This window comes from Mercurialis annua, linkage group LG1-X (genome assembly GCF_937616625.2).
Source record: "Mercurialis annua linkage group LG1-X, ddMerAnnu1.2, whole genome shotgun sequence".
Classification (NCBI taxonomy): domain Eukaryota; kingdom Viridiplantae; phylum Streptophyta; class Magnoliopsida; order Malpighiales; family Euphorbiaceae; genus Mercurialis; species Mercurialis annua.
The window spans coordinates 59222439-59236214 of record NC_065570.1 but is presented as its reverse complement, the minus strand read 5'-3'; the positions used below and the strand labels follow the sequence as shown (position 1 = coordinate 59236214).

The 13776-nt window shown below is 35.1% G+C and overlaps 2 protein-coding genes across 4 annotated transcripts; both read left to right on the top strand.

Moving 5' to 3' along the window:
• Window positions 1–261: 261 nt before the first annotated feature.
• Window positions 262–4342, top strand: LOC126664518 (GATA transcription factor 25). Its single transcript, XM_050356943.2, has 7 exons — window positions 262–759; window positions 1000–1083; window positions 1172–1308; window positions 1654–1761; window positions 2082–2187; window positions 3871–3930; window positions 4034–4342. Exons 1-7 carry the CDS (start codon window positions 475–477, stop codon window positions 4103–4105), a joined length of 852 nt encoding a protein of 283 aa, XP_050212900.1. The 5' UTR covers window positions 262–474; the 3' UTR covers window positions 4106–4342.
• Window positions 4343–8815: 4473 nt separating this feature from the next.
• LOC126664517 (GATA transcription factor 24-like) lies at window positions 8816–13618 on the top strand. 3 transcript variants are annotated; one of them, XM_050356942.2, is made up of 11 exons: window positions 8817–9041; window positions 9153–9445; window positions 9553–9639; window positions 9718–9851; window positions 10362–10469; window positions 10571–10685; window positions 10933–10992; window positions 11316–11381; window positions 11474–11542; window positions 11946–12026; window positions 13045–13618. In XM_050356942.2, the coding sequence occupies exons 2-11, from the start codon at window positions 9272–9274 to the stop codon at window positions 13108–13110; spliced, it is 960 nt and encodes a 319-aa protein (XP_050212899.1). In that variant the 5' UTR covers window positions 8817–9041; window positions 9153–9271; the 3' UTR covers window positions 13111–13618. The 3 variants fall into 3 exon arrangements, with proteins under 3 accessions (XP_050212897.1, XP_050212898.1, XP_050212899.1); XM_050356940.2 differs by having other exon boundaries at window positions 8816–9445; XM_050356941.2 differs by lacking the exon at window positions 11474–11542 and having other exon boundaries at window positions 8816–9445.
• The last annotated feature ends 158 nt before the right edge of the window (window positions 13619–13776 follow it).

Genomic DNA, 13776 nt, shown 5'->3' with positions numbered 1-13776 from the left:
ATTAAAAGTCCGAGCCCGTCCATAAAAAATCGGATTTTTTCGGGCTCGGGCCGGGCTTGGTACCAAAAATTGGTGTCCAAGTGAGGCCCTAAGAGGACGGGCTTGGGCGGGCGGGCCAGATATCCAAGCCCATTAACAAGTCTACTCTAAACAGCCCAATCTGTTTGATCCCACGTGCACATCTCCAACGCACGTATAAACATCCCACAAATAAAACGCACCATTTAATGTCGTTACTAAAGAAACCCATATGCCGATTGTACGGCACCTTATTTGACATTTCTGTCTCGCACACAAAAAGCACTGCAACCAAAATAAATCTATGCCCTCTCGTTTTTTATTTTTTATTTATTTTTTGATTTAATAAACTCACTCTAAATCTAATTAGGGTTAGGGTTTTAATACAATTTCCCCAATTTTCTTTTCCCTCCTTGTAATGCTTCAAATTTTTTTAATTGCAAATATAATTCGCCAATGTACAGCCATTCCCACTCTATGAACATTCACCAGATCCCTACTCCTACCGGAGATGATGATGACGGTACCGCCGGCGACTCTATCGACCATCACCATATACGTTATGAAGATGGTAATGCTACTGGCATTGTATTAGAAGATGATGTTTCAAATGATTCTGTTTATGTCCCTACTAGTGCTGCTGCCTCTGAACTCGATTTACACCGTACCGACGTCTCCAGTCAGCTCACATTGACGTTTCGAGGCCAGGTTTATGTTTTTGACGCTGTTACGCCTGATAAGGTAATTTTTTTAGTCTTTATTTTTATGATTTAGGGTTTATTTAGTTGACAAATATAGATAAAAACAGAATTGGAGAATTATTTTATCTTTTGAATTAGAAATTACTTAATTGTGTGAATTAGGGTGTCCATATAACTTGCATTGTTGAATGGAAGTGGATTTTTTTGACTCAGACGTTCACTTCTTGAATATTCAGCTTATATATACTTTTATCTTGATTATGTTTGGTGATATTGACAGGTTCAGGCAGTGTTATTACTGTTGGGAGGATGCGAATTAACTACAGGTCCTAATGGTCTGGAAGTTGCTTCTCCAAATCAAAGGGTATCTTCTTAGTATTTCAAGACTGTGGATCTGTATTTAGAGTTATGGTTATATTTTATTTAAATGTCAAACTTTTTCTTCTATTTAGGGTGGGGTGTTAGACTACCCTGGGCGTTGTACCCAACCTCAGAGAGCGGCCTCATTAGATAGGTTTCGGCAGAAGAGGAAAGAACGGAATTTTGAAAAGAAAGTTAGATATGGTGTTCGTCAAGAGGTTGCTCTCAGGTGTGCTTATTTTTGCAATAATTTATCTTGCTTCTCTACTTGCTAAGTTGGTTGCTAGATCTTATAAATTTTCTTATTCAGAGTTCAAGCATTTCATTAGACTAGAACATAGATATTTAGTATTGCTTATGATTCAAAGGCTTGGACAGAAGCTCCAAGCAGTTTCACAGAAGTTAAACCTTGCTGATCCTTCATATAGTGGCTAAAGTGTTTTATAGAACGTGTGGTACCATGGGGGCAATAATCAATGAGTTATAGTACATGATTTTGTAGATTTCCTATGCTGTTGATGAATTTGAACTAGTAATCAACCTCTATTGGCTTCTTTTTGTATTGTTGTATCAGGATGCAGAGAAATAAGGGTCAGTTTACATCCGCCAAAAAGTCAGATGGAACATATGGTTGGGGTGGTGGTCAGGATTCAGGTCAAGATGATAGCCAGCAAGAAACCTCGTAAGTTATGTTGAAACATTTGGAGTGTTATATTTTTTAAGTAGGCAATTTCTTTTCTAAAATTTGGTTAAGTAATGATATCAAGAGATGGAAAAGAGGAAACTAAAAAAGAAAATAAATGTGTTGTGTTGTTTGTTGATTTGTTTACACTTTACATGTTACAATTTGTGTATTCCTTCTCCATTTGAGGGTCTATTAATAGTTGAGTTTTATCACCATAAAGTTGTTTTATGAGATGCACATCTTGTAAATATTTTCTCAGTAATGTGTTTTCAGAAAGAATGTAAATAGCTTAATTTGTCCTTGATTGCATGATTAAGGTGTACCCATTGTGGCATAAGTTCAAAGTCAACCCCAATGATGCGACGTGGTCCAACTGGTCCGAGATCACTTTGCAATGCTTGTGGGCTTTTTTGGGCGAACAGGGTTAGTATTTTAAATACTTTTAATGTATTAAAATCTCCAGTCTTTTCTTCTCAGAAATACACTTTACATGCTTTTCCATGTTTGATTGGTGCATGCTTATGTTTTTATTTATTGATTGAGAATAAAAATTGATATCCAAAATCGGCTGGTACTTTGTGCTCGGCAGATGGAGGGTGTGTGTGGGTTGTTTATGAATTTCACTTACCACCAAGGAATTAAGGAAGTAGGAAACTCCTGCAATAGAGAATAAGGACTTAAAACCGCAAAAAGCCAATCTAGGGGGAGAAATATGTAGAAATCAGTATGCTACACATGATTTACTCATTGTGGATTCGCTCTTGGGTTATTTGAGTCTGAGTGAATTTGTTTAATAATAAAAATGAATGAAAATGATAAACATCGATGAACTATGGGGGGCAAAGAAATTCTTTAGATATCATCGACTCTAATATCTGATAAGTTTTACAAAGCTCTAAATAATGCAAAGCTATCAAAGCAAGGGAAAGTGAGTTATTTTGTGACCTCTTACTTGTCCCACCTCATCTATTTCACTTTCTTATCTTTAGTGGTGTAGAAACTGACTTGACTCCGATGGCTTCTACTTGGGGGTAGACTACTTTTAGGTGCACTCTGTTACAGTTTGCTTGCATTAGAAATAATACAGGGAAAGGAAAAAAAAAAGAGAAGAGAGGTCATAGCTTTTTGGTCGATAGGCTTGGAAGTAATAGCTTTTCAGTTTCAACCCTGTAGCATTACCTACTATCATTCATCGTGATTAGAAATCTAGATGTGCATTTGTACACTACCAACTATTTGGTTATTAGACTTGATTGTGCATGTACTCTTGTCTCTTGACTTCGCTTTTTGTTGTTGGTGCTGTTATGATTGTCAAGTATGGAATTGAATCTTTTGATTTATGAGATTTTTGGTTCATTACAACATTCATGTATTCGGAGAAATATTATTATTTCTCTAAGTAGTATTTTTCTTTTTGGTATTCTTGTTTGAAAGAGATACGATGATAACCAATTTCTTGTTCAATTATTAAGTTATGCTTTTGGCTGTTGTAGCTTCTTAATTCTGAAATCTTGAATCCTCTATTATTGTGTGAAGCTTGGTAAATTGAGAATTGAATAGCATTCAATATAAAGTATTTTGAGTAAAACAGAATGCATAAATTGCAATGTTATTGAGGTGAGAGAGGGAGGTATGCATAGTTGAAGTAGGTCAGTATTGAGTCTCTTCAAAGCATCATTCTCAGTACCTAGGTGCTGCTGTAGTCAAGGATCTGTAAAATGAGGGAAATTCACAAATGCACTGGTCTAGGGAACTAAGTATGATTTATGACACTGGATTTATATGGTCAAGGGCTATCTGTCTTCCCTTTTCCTTTCCATAGCTCCCAGGAAAAGAGTTGGAAGATGGAGAGAAAATTTCTAGGCTTTATAAGAATTTAAAAAGAGACGTGGCTTGAGTATATCTTTGTGAATTGTATTTTGTCAAACTATGGGGAAGTTCTATATATAGACACATCCGCACACACACACACACGTCTACATACATATAATGCATCTACAGTTGATGAGAAATTTTATTACCTTGCGTAAAGTTCTTTTGATGGAATTTTAACATTCACTGTGTTTAATTCAAAATCGTGTTCCATTTTGACGAATGAAATTGCAGGGAACTTTAAGAGATCTCTCCAAGAAAAGCCAGGATCATTCTCTAACTCCAATGGAGCAGGTTTACTATCCAACTGTGCCATTTTAAAATAAAAATGTGTGCTGATTTTTTCCATTATATGTAATGTAAAAGCTGTACTTTTTGTGTTTGGTATCTGGATTAGGGTGAAGCTGAAGGAAATGACTCGGATTCTGGCAATGGAATCCATACACATAACAATCTTCTTGATTACTAAATTGCTGATGATTCTCTGAAGCAGAATATTAAGCTTCGAGGCTGTCTAGAAGAAGGGGCAGACCAGTAGAAACCAATTGAAGTGGAAGATTTACTAGTAAAATTCTATCAGTGTAATGTACAGATGTTATTAATAGTGTTCATCATCAATACAATACATGAGGCTCTCTCTTCATTTCATTGGTATTTTCAATGAGATCACCTCTTGAAGATCTTATAAAGGTTTACTCATTTCTCATCTGGTTTATTTTACGAGCCAAATGCTTTGCTAACTATGGCAATCTGTCATCTGATGACAGTTCGAATCATCGGTTAGGTTTGATGTACCGAACACTACAGCAGTCTTAGGTATGCATTTTACTTTACAGATTGGTTACACTTACAGAAATGTTGCTTCTATTATTGCTTTGGTTTATTTGTTTCCACTAACATTTTTGAAGGAGATTGATTGGTAATTTGATCAGCCAATGTCCAAACTCCGGTAAAATACCTTGTGCACCCTTCAATTGGCAATGAACCCCATACCCACGAGGAAGTTCAGCATGCGTTTCTATATAAATGATTTTAATTTATAAATTGCTTTGACAGGATTAATTAGATTTAATTTAACTTTTTATTTAAATTAAATTCATTTAATTTTTTTGAAAATAAATATTGATTTAAGGTCTAATATCTCAAAAAAATTTCTACCTTTTAGTTCCTTTTCAACTTCATCCCGAGGTAAAAGCGTCTATTGTTCTCAAAATCCACACTTTTCACAGTTTCACTTTCAATTGTATGCATAAGTATTAAATTGACTTCTTTTTTATTGAAAAGAGGTTCAAATAAATTATTTATAAGAAATTTTAGGCTAATAATCACCCATGGACCCTCAATTTTAGGGGTACGGGCGCTAAACTCCCTGATGTTTAAAAACGGGCGCTAAACCCCCTAAGTTTTGTGTCGGCGCTCACAAAACCCCCTAAGCACCAAATATGACGAAAATACCCCTGGCACCGTTTTTTCAGTCAGTTCTCAGTCTTAAAAAAAAACTGACACTGCCATATCATCTGACACGTCAGAAATATACCGTAAAAATTTCAAACACCCAAAATACCCTTACTTTAATTTAGAAAAAGACAAAAAAAAACAAACCAACCCAATCTAATCTAACCATTTGATTAACCACAACAACCAACCCAACCAGCACTCCCACCCAACCACCGCCGCCACCCTACCACTGCCGGAAAATTTTTCCGGTCATCTTCTCCGAGCGGAAAATGACCGGAAAAATTTTCCGGTCATCCCTAAGCAAGGATCTGTTCTTGGAATAGATCCTTGCCGGATCTGTTCCAAGAACAGATCCGGCGCGGATCTGTTCCAAGAACAGATCCGGCAAGGATTTGTTCCAAGAACAGATCCTTGCTGCTGTTCTTGGAACAGATCCTTGCCTGGATCTGTTCCCGGATGACCGGAAAATTTTTCCGGTCATCTTTCACTTGAAGAAGATGACCGGAAAATTTTCCGGCAGTGATGTGGCGGAGGTGGTTGGGTTGGGGTGGTTTGGGTTAGAACAGGTGGTTGGATTTTGGGTTGAGTTTTTTTTTTATCAGATATTATATTTAGGGGTGTTTTGGGTATTTTTATTTTTTTTTTGTCTTTTGATGACGTGTCAACTGACACATGGTGTCAGTCAATTTTTTTTTTAAAAGACAGCCGCCAAATAAAAGACGGCACAAAGGGTATTTTCGTCCAAAAGGGCCATGGTAAGCGCCGACACAAAGTTTAGGGGGTTTAGCGCCCGTTTTTAAACATCAGGGGGTTTAGCGCCCGTACCCCTAAAATTGAGGTGCCATGGGTGATTATTAGCCGAAATTTTAAAAAACAATTGAAGCAAAAAAGTCCAATTTATAAAATTTGGTACAATTAAAACCCAAAAGTGTGAATTTGAGTATAATTGACGATTCTGCAAAAGTCGGGATGAATTTGAAAATGTGTTAAAAATCGAGTTTTTTTTTAAATATTAAACCTTGATTTAAACTAGATTTATTTTGATTTCTCGATGAATTGTAGAAATAATTCTCATCTTGCCAATCGTCATGCATGTTGAAATAATATTCATATTGGACCCGCCCCCTTCCCCCTCCCCCATTCCCCACCCGGAACTCTTAACTCCATTTACCAAATTTTAGCTGATAGTCTTCTATGGAATTAATAACTTGTAAATTGCTGGGGCGGGTTTGCGTCTGGGCCGGTCCAGCTACAAATGAGCACTAAGTCGAGCCCAATAAAACACAAACACAAAACAGTATAAGACATCACTGAGTAAGCATATATTACCGAGCAAACATACATTACCAAGCAAACATACATTACCGAGCACAATAAAAATCGAGGAAACTACCTCATTCGTCCTAAACCAAATCATTAATGCGGTCCTCTCCGACCGCAAGAAAGGTCGAGGAAACGTCTCTAGTCGAGAATATCGTTACCGACCAGAGAAAAGAAACATCTCCTGACAGTTTACATCTCTGACGTAAAATACCTTGACATTGAACATGTATATTTTGTAATAGAGTACGGATGGCAATACCCAATAAGTCAAATGCTTATAAATACCCATAACAAAGGTAAGTCAAAGGTTAATATTCTTTCTTCAACACAAAACTCTCTCTTTCTCTCTCTCTTTTTCTCATACACACACACACACTTTTTTCTATCGCTCAAACTTACTTAACCGTTGGAGCAGTTTGGCGCCCTTTTTGAACGGTCATTGTTCCTTGTCTCAGGTTGTCATCACAAATGTTATCTTTTAGCCATTTTGACTAAATATTACCTTCAATTTATAAATTTTTCACCAGATAAATGATTTTTTTTATTTTTTACTTTCTTTTGTCTTATTTTTTCTTTGTAGATTTTACATACTTTTTATGGATTTTATCTTCTATATGGGTTTATAGCTTGTATTTTCTTTTAAATAGGAAATTTTACAAGTACTTTTTTTTATTTAATATGAAACTTTAAGTTTTGTAATCCGATATTTTATGCTCTTTAAGGTGACTTAGTGATTCTTCATCTAAGAATCAATTAGAGTATGTGTATCATCAAAATTTAATTTTTTTTGCGTTTTTATTTGAAATTTTAAATATTTATTATAGATTTATGATCTATCATTAGTTTACATTATCAAATACTCCTGATTTTCTGCAATATCTTATTTTATTGGTGTCTATTTTTTTTTAAATAGGGCTACCGCAAATTATAAACAATTATGCATGAAATTGATAAGCAATATTTATATATTTTATGGAGAAATAAATAATTTTGTATAATTTAAATAATTAGCTGTTACATATTTTTATCAATTATAATAATATTTATTATATTCAAAATTAGAAATATTACTTTATTTAAATATTAGATTGTTTTATAAATTAATGTAATTTATCAAAATAAGATGGAGTAATTTGTTTTTTATTTAGGCCAAATGTTGTAATAAGGCCAAAACTTTCATAAAAGTTTCACAAAAGTCCCGACCTTTCAATTTTGTCGATTTTGGCCAAAAACAAATTATTTGGTCTCAATTGTGGCCAACTCTCAATTTGATTTCAATTTGCCTATGTGACGTTTATGTGGCGCCTGTGACATGCCAAATCTTGAAAGGTCAGGACTTTTGTGACACCAAATAATCCATTTTTGGCCAAAATCGACAAAATTGAAAGGTCAGGACTTTTGTGAAACCAAATAATCAGTTTTTGGCCAAAATCGACAAAATTGAAAGATCAGGACTTTTGTGAAACTTTTGTGAAAGGTTTGGCCTTTTTATAACATTTGGCCTTTTATTTATGTCCAAAGTTAGCTGTCAATTTGATACCAAACCGTTAGATCATCATCCATAAACTTATTATATGTGGGCTCCACAAACATTATCCTGATCCTGATCGTCAGATTGAAAGCAACAATGATCATCTTTCACCCACACTCTATGATGGACCCCACGCCCCTTATCATAACAACTATCAACGGCCTATAATCACCTTCGTATCTTATTACCGTGCCCCTGCTATATTCTCATCGTTTCTAACTCCTTTTTTATTGGAATGATACATTTTAAAATTCTTAAACTGTATCACTTTTAATTATTTAATTCCGATTTTCATTTTTTTTCCACTTCCTTAACTTAGTCGAAACACATGTTTGAGTTCCTGAATGATAAAAATATAATGCCGTTTAAATTAAAAATTTGCATTTCCAAATGTAATGAATCATCGTCATTTTCGTTATTCAGGAACTTACAAATATATTTTTGCTAGTTGAAGAACCGGCAAAGCATAAAATTTAGTTTAATAATTAGATATACAAAAATTGTGTAATTTAGAAATCTAAAAATGAAAAAAATCCTTTTTTATTTGTGTAGGAAATCGAAATTATTATATAGTGTTCTCTGTTATTATAAATTTTACTACGTTTATTTATTACCATTAACTAAATTATAATTTGGAAGGAGACATATCAATTCACGACGGAGGAGCAATAAATTACTAAATATATATAAAATTAATAAAATTTTATTATTAAAATTATTTATTAAAATTTTATTGAATTTTTTAAATACTGTGATGTATATAACTAATTTACTATATTGATTTTTTTTTTTGAGAAGAATTGTTTTTTTTTCCTAAAATAATTATATATATAAAAAGGAAAAAGACGAAAAAGAAAAATATAACAAAATCACCTAAAAGGAGAGTGTAGAAGAAAACGGGAGTGCACACGCCCTGCAAATTCTTTCCTATTTTGACCTCTCTTCTTCTTCTTCTTTCTAATTCTCTTCCATTTACGAAGCTTCTCAATTCCTCAAAATAATATAATTAGGGTTTTCTTAGTTTACAATTACTTTCTTGGTTTCCTTTCTAAATTTTGGAAAAAGTTGAACTGTTTAATATTCAATGAAACAGGTAGCTTTAAGCAGCTAGCTAAATTATGTTAGTTTAGGATTTTCATTCTCAGTAACGGACCTGACCAAGGTTTAGGTGTTATTTGGTTATTTATTGATTCATTTATGGCAGCGGCGAATCCCCAGCCACTGCAGGCGCGCCCTTATGAAGAACACGCTCCAGCTCCGCTACAGATCGATGATGATGATGACGACGACGGTGGCGGAGCTGAGTATGAAGACGATGATGATATGGATGATGATGTTGTTGTTGAAGAGAGTCACTTGGATAGTGGTGTGAGCGTGGCGGAGCACGGTGGCGGAGGAGGGGGAGGACTTGGCGTGGTTACGGCGTCGAGGATGAGTGAACTAACTCTTTCTTTTGAAGGAGAAGTTTATGTTTTTCCTGCTGTTACCCCTCAAAAGGTTTTTATTTTTTCTCTTTTATTTATTTTAATGCACATAATCTTTTAATTCGTGGTGCCATAGAGTGTTATGGGAATAAATGTATTGATTGTGACTGGGAAGAGCAGGTGCAGGCAGTGCTCTTGCTTCTGGGAGGACGAGACATACCCACTGCTATACCTACTATTGAAGTTCCCTATGATCAAAATAACAGGGTAATGTAGAATTTCATTTATAAATGGTTAATATCTTCTTATGCGCATCTGTTTATGCTTATCTGCCATATTCTCTAGGATGTAGGTGATATCCCAAAGCGCTCAAATCTTTCACGAAGAATAGCCTCTCTTGTTAGGTTCCGTGAGAAACGGAAGGAGAGATGTTTTGACAAGAAAATAAGATACACTGTGAGAAAAGAGGTTGCACAAAGGTATGCTAAACCATGATTATTATTATTATTTTGAGGTTTAGCTGTGCTTAATGCAGACATTCATGGTAATTGATAAGCTAAGTTGCTAAGATCTGTCTATTCTGATAGTGAGAATATGATTTACTTTGCCTTCAAAGGCAAGTTGAGGAGATTTTTTTTTTTTTTTTTCAATTGGCAAAACCTGGAGGGTTCCATGGCAAAAAGAGGCATGTATGGAAAGCTTGTAACGGCTTGATGAATGAGGTCCTCAAAATATTTTTATACCATAAAATGATAAGGCTTGCTGGTCGCTGGAACTCAAGTGAATGATTCCTCACAAATGAATATTGTCTTATACTTCATGCATAATTTTAACTATTACATGCTCTCCATTTATTTTAGAAAGTTGATAAAAATCATAGTTCATTCCTAGGTTTTTGTTCTATGATAAGGAAAGTGAACAGTTTTATCATGAAAGTCGGCATATTATGAAAATGTGCATCAGTTATTTGTTTCTTATCATCTTGTTAGGATGCACCGCAAGAATGGGCAGTTTGCATCACTAAAAGAAGGTTCAGGGGGTTCAAGTTGGGATTCTGCGCAGAGTGGTCTACAAGATAGTACTTGTCCTGAAACTATGTGAGTTACAAGCTTAATCTTGCTTTTTACTAGTTTTGACCTTTGGATATTGCTAAATTTTCACGGCATTTGTTACTAGAGTATCTCTTCGATTATTTCAGTGTTCGGAGATGCCAACATTGTGGCGTGAGTGAAAATAATACTCCTGCAATGCGTCGTGGGCCAGCTGGACCAAGGACTTTATGCAATGCATGTGGACTGATGTGGGCAAATAAGGTTGGTTTGTTTTCATCAGGTGCTTTATATTTTTCAAGGTGTTTTATATTGTCCTAGTAGTAAGTGAGGGACTTTTAGTGACATTTTATGCTGACCAATGACCATCGATAATTAGAAGGATATGCCTATTATTTTCAATGTGGCTTCACTGTTAGCTAGTTTTGATAACAAAGTGTGTTGTGGACTGGCTGTGAATTGTTCGTGGCCTCTGATATTGCTAATTTCCCTATTCTCTTTGATTGTGCAGGGGACATTGAGGGATCTTAGGAAAGGAGGAAGGAATTCTCTTGTAGAAAAAATTGAGCCTGTATGTACCATGAGAAAAAGCTACAACTTTTTGTTAGCTGCAACCTGCTATTTTCGTGCTCCATATTTTCTGTAGATTTTGAAACCAGTTTAATAATTTATTGCTCTACTATTTTTCAAATGTCTAATTATGTTGCAAGTCTGGTTTCTTTATTATTGATACATTTGTAGTTTGATTGCCATGCCTTGTTATTTTTGAATCTTTTAATCACACAAGGGCCATGCAATTTTCTGTTGGAGTCTTGCAAATTATGTTTTTGTGGTATTATTAATATATTGGCATTGTTTGCATAAACGGTTTTATCATTTTTTAATTGGATGCAGGAAACACCAATTGATGTGAAGCCATCCATTATGGAAGGAGACTTCTCAGGCAACCAGGATGAGCATGTACTATTTCTTCTTACCAGTTGCAGTTAATTTTGGTGGTTAAACCGCACAAGTATATTTTATCATTCTAAGTTGATATATGGGGCATGTAGGAACCCCCTGAAGATCCTTTTAAGGCTGTGACCAAAGGATCCAGCAATCCTTCTTTCAATCCAGAAGAAGTATGATTCAAATCCCCGTATTAACATATAGAAGCTGTGCATTTAACTTCTGTTCTTTCAGGCTCGTCATGCTTAGCTTACATCTTTTTTTATTGGCTGCTTGTGGAGTAAAAGTCTCTGATTGTCGCCTTTCTGGGCTTTAGTAATCATAGAAATAGATGGCTGCAGTTCGTTTTGTATGCCATATAAGCATGTGATGCTGCATTACTTCAGACTCGCAGCTAATCTCCTTGGCATGATTGATGAATGTACAAATTGTTTTAATAGTTTCTTATTAGACCTAGGAATGATGTTCTTGACGGTTGTGTAATTAAATATTTCCTTCATAAACACTAATTTATTAATTCCAATACTAAAAAAATTGACCTATATTTTGAGCAACTTGTCCTTTTACATGATGCAGGTTTTGCAAGAAGTCGATGAAGATCTCCCGAGCATTTTGCCAATGGGAGTTGTCCACTCTTCAGTAGCTGATGATGAGCAGGTATATATGCCTATGAACAATCTATTATGGCATGCTTTATTTATCATGGTTGTTTTTTTGTTGGTATTTAGATTAGTGATACTCATGCTTGTGGTTATTTAGAGCGAAGAACATAGCTTTTGTTAGATTTAAATTTGGGTGGCCAGTTTGCCATTCAGTATAATTGAGGATGCTCTGTTTTCTAAAGGTTACTGCAAGGTACAAATACAATGTGCAAGCAGTACCTGGATCTTAACATAGGATTCGCAGACAGGAAATATGATCCGTGATGATTCAGATAATGGTCTAAAGGTTTCCACGTCCATTTATCATCACACCATTATTTTTCTATTTTTTCATGTCCTTTTTGCTTCCCGAATGTTATGCTACTTGGTTTCTTCCTTGTTGAGGAGCTTGCTTCGCTGCGCTCATTCCTTACCTTATTAAGCATGTCATGCTTTTTGAATGGAAGAAATTGAGAATACTGTTCCTTGATTTTCCCAATGCACTTGCTAATGTACAGTTGCATCTAGCATGATGCAAGGATATTTAATATCTAATTCATTGTCTATGTTAAATAATTTGGTTTCAGCAAACATAGTATCTTTTATTAAGTACTCCATTGAGGGTAATAATCACTTTTCCAATTAGTTAAGAAAGCTGTGGACTGTGGTACTGTCAGCAGTGCTAAATGGAAAGCAAGCCTGAGACTAAAGTCAATCACTATTTTTTCTTGTGGTGCTCGTGTTCTAAATCTGTCAGTAACTTTTGATACTTAATTGTCCTACAACATTGCAATCTTAAGCAATGCCTTCTCGTCACTCGCCAGTGTGTCGCCTGATCATTTCTACCAACTTAAAGCCCCAATTAATATACTTTTAAATTTTGCCGAAATATCCTTTTAGATAAATTTACCAAGTTCAATTTAGTGTCAGATTAGTCAACATTTATATGTTTCGATGCAACATCTTCAAGTTAAGTATCATACTGAAACTGTACATGTGAGAATTAATGTACGACTAATTTATTGGATTTACAGGAGCCACTTGTTGAGCTTGCTGATCCTTCAGATACAGAATTGGTCATTCCTGCTAACTTTGATTAGGAAAAGTTACTTTTCTCTCCATTAACGTCAGAAGACTACGGATCTGGATGCAAAATTGGCAGTATCATTGTACTGCATCTTGTCCACATACATCATTGACAGAAAAGTACTCACGCTTCATATATAAGGGTAATTAGCATAATGAGTCGTAAGTAGAAACAAGATTGATGTTGAATCCCGACTGCAATTGCCTTGTGACGTGACATGAGAAGATGTGACGCTGCTGCTTCCATCTAACACCAATGTGTTAGATTATACTCCTTGTTGATTGTAGGGCTGCAAGTTTTATGTGTTCGGTTTGTTACTAGATCTGCTTGGAGTGATTTGACTAGTTTATATGTGATTAATATGTTAGGGGTTTACATAATTGCCATAGGCTTACGTGCTGTAATTGTTAACTTAATAAATGTGCTTCTGTTCTAATTCATAAGTTTCCGAGTAAAAAATACTGATTTATGCACATTTGTAATTATTGGTGATATTAATAGAAAATGTGATTGAAATTAAAGCGCGCTTACTGAGTATTCAGCTGCAGGAAACCGTTTCAGGATTAATTTCACATAACATGATACAGCATACCTGTGAAAAATTCTTTCCATTTAACTTCTGACACAGTGTGCAATCAACACGTGATGTCAGTTTTTGTACCTTAAATTACCAATGTGC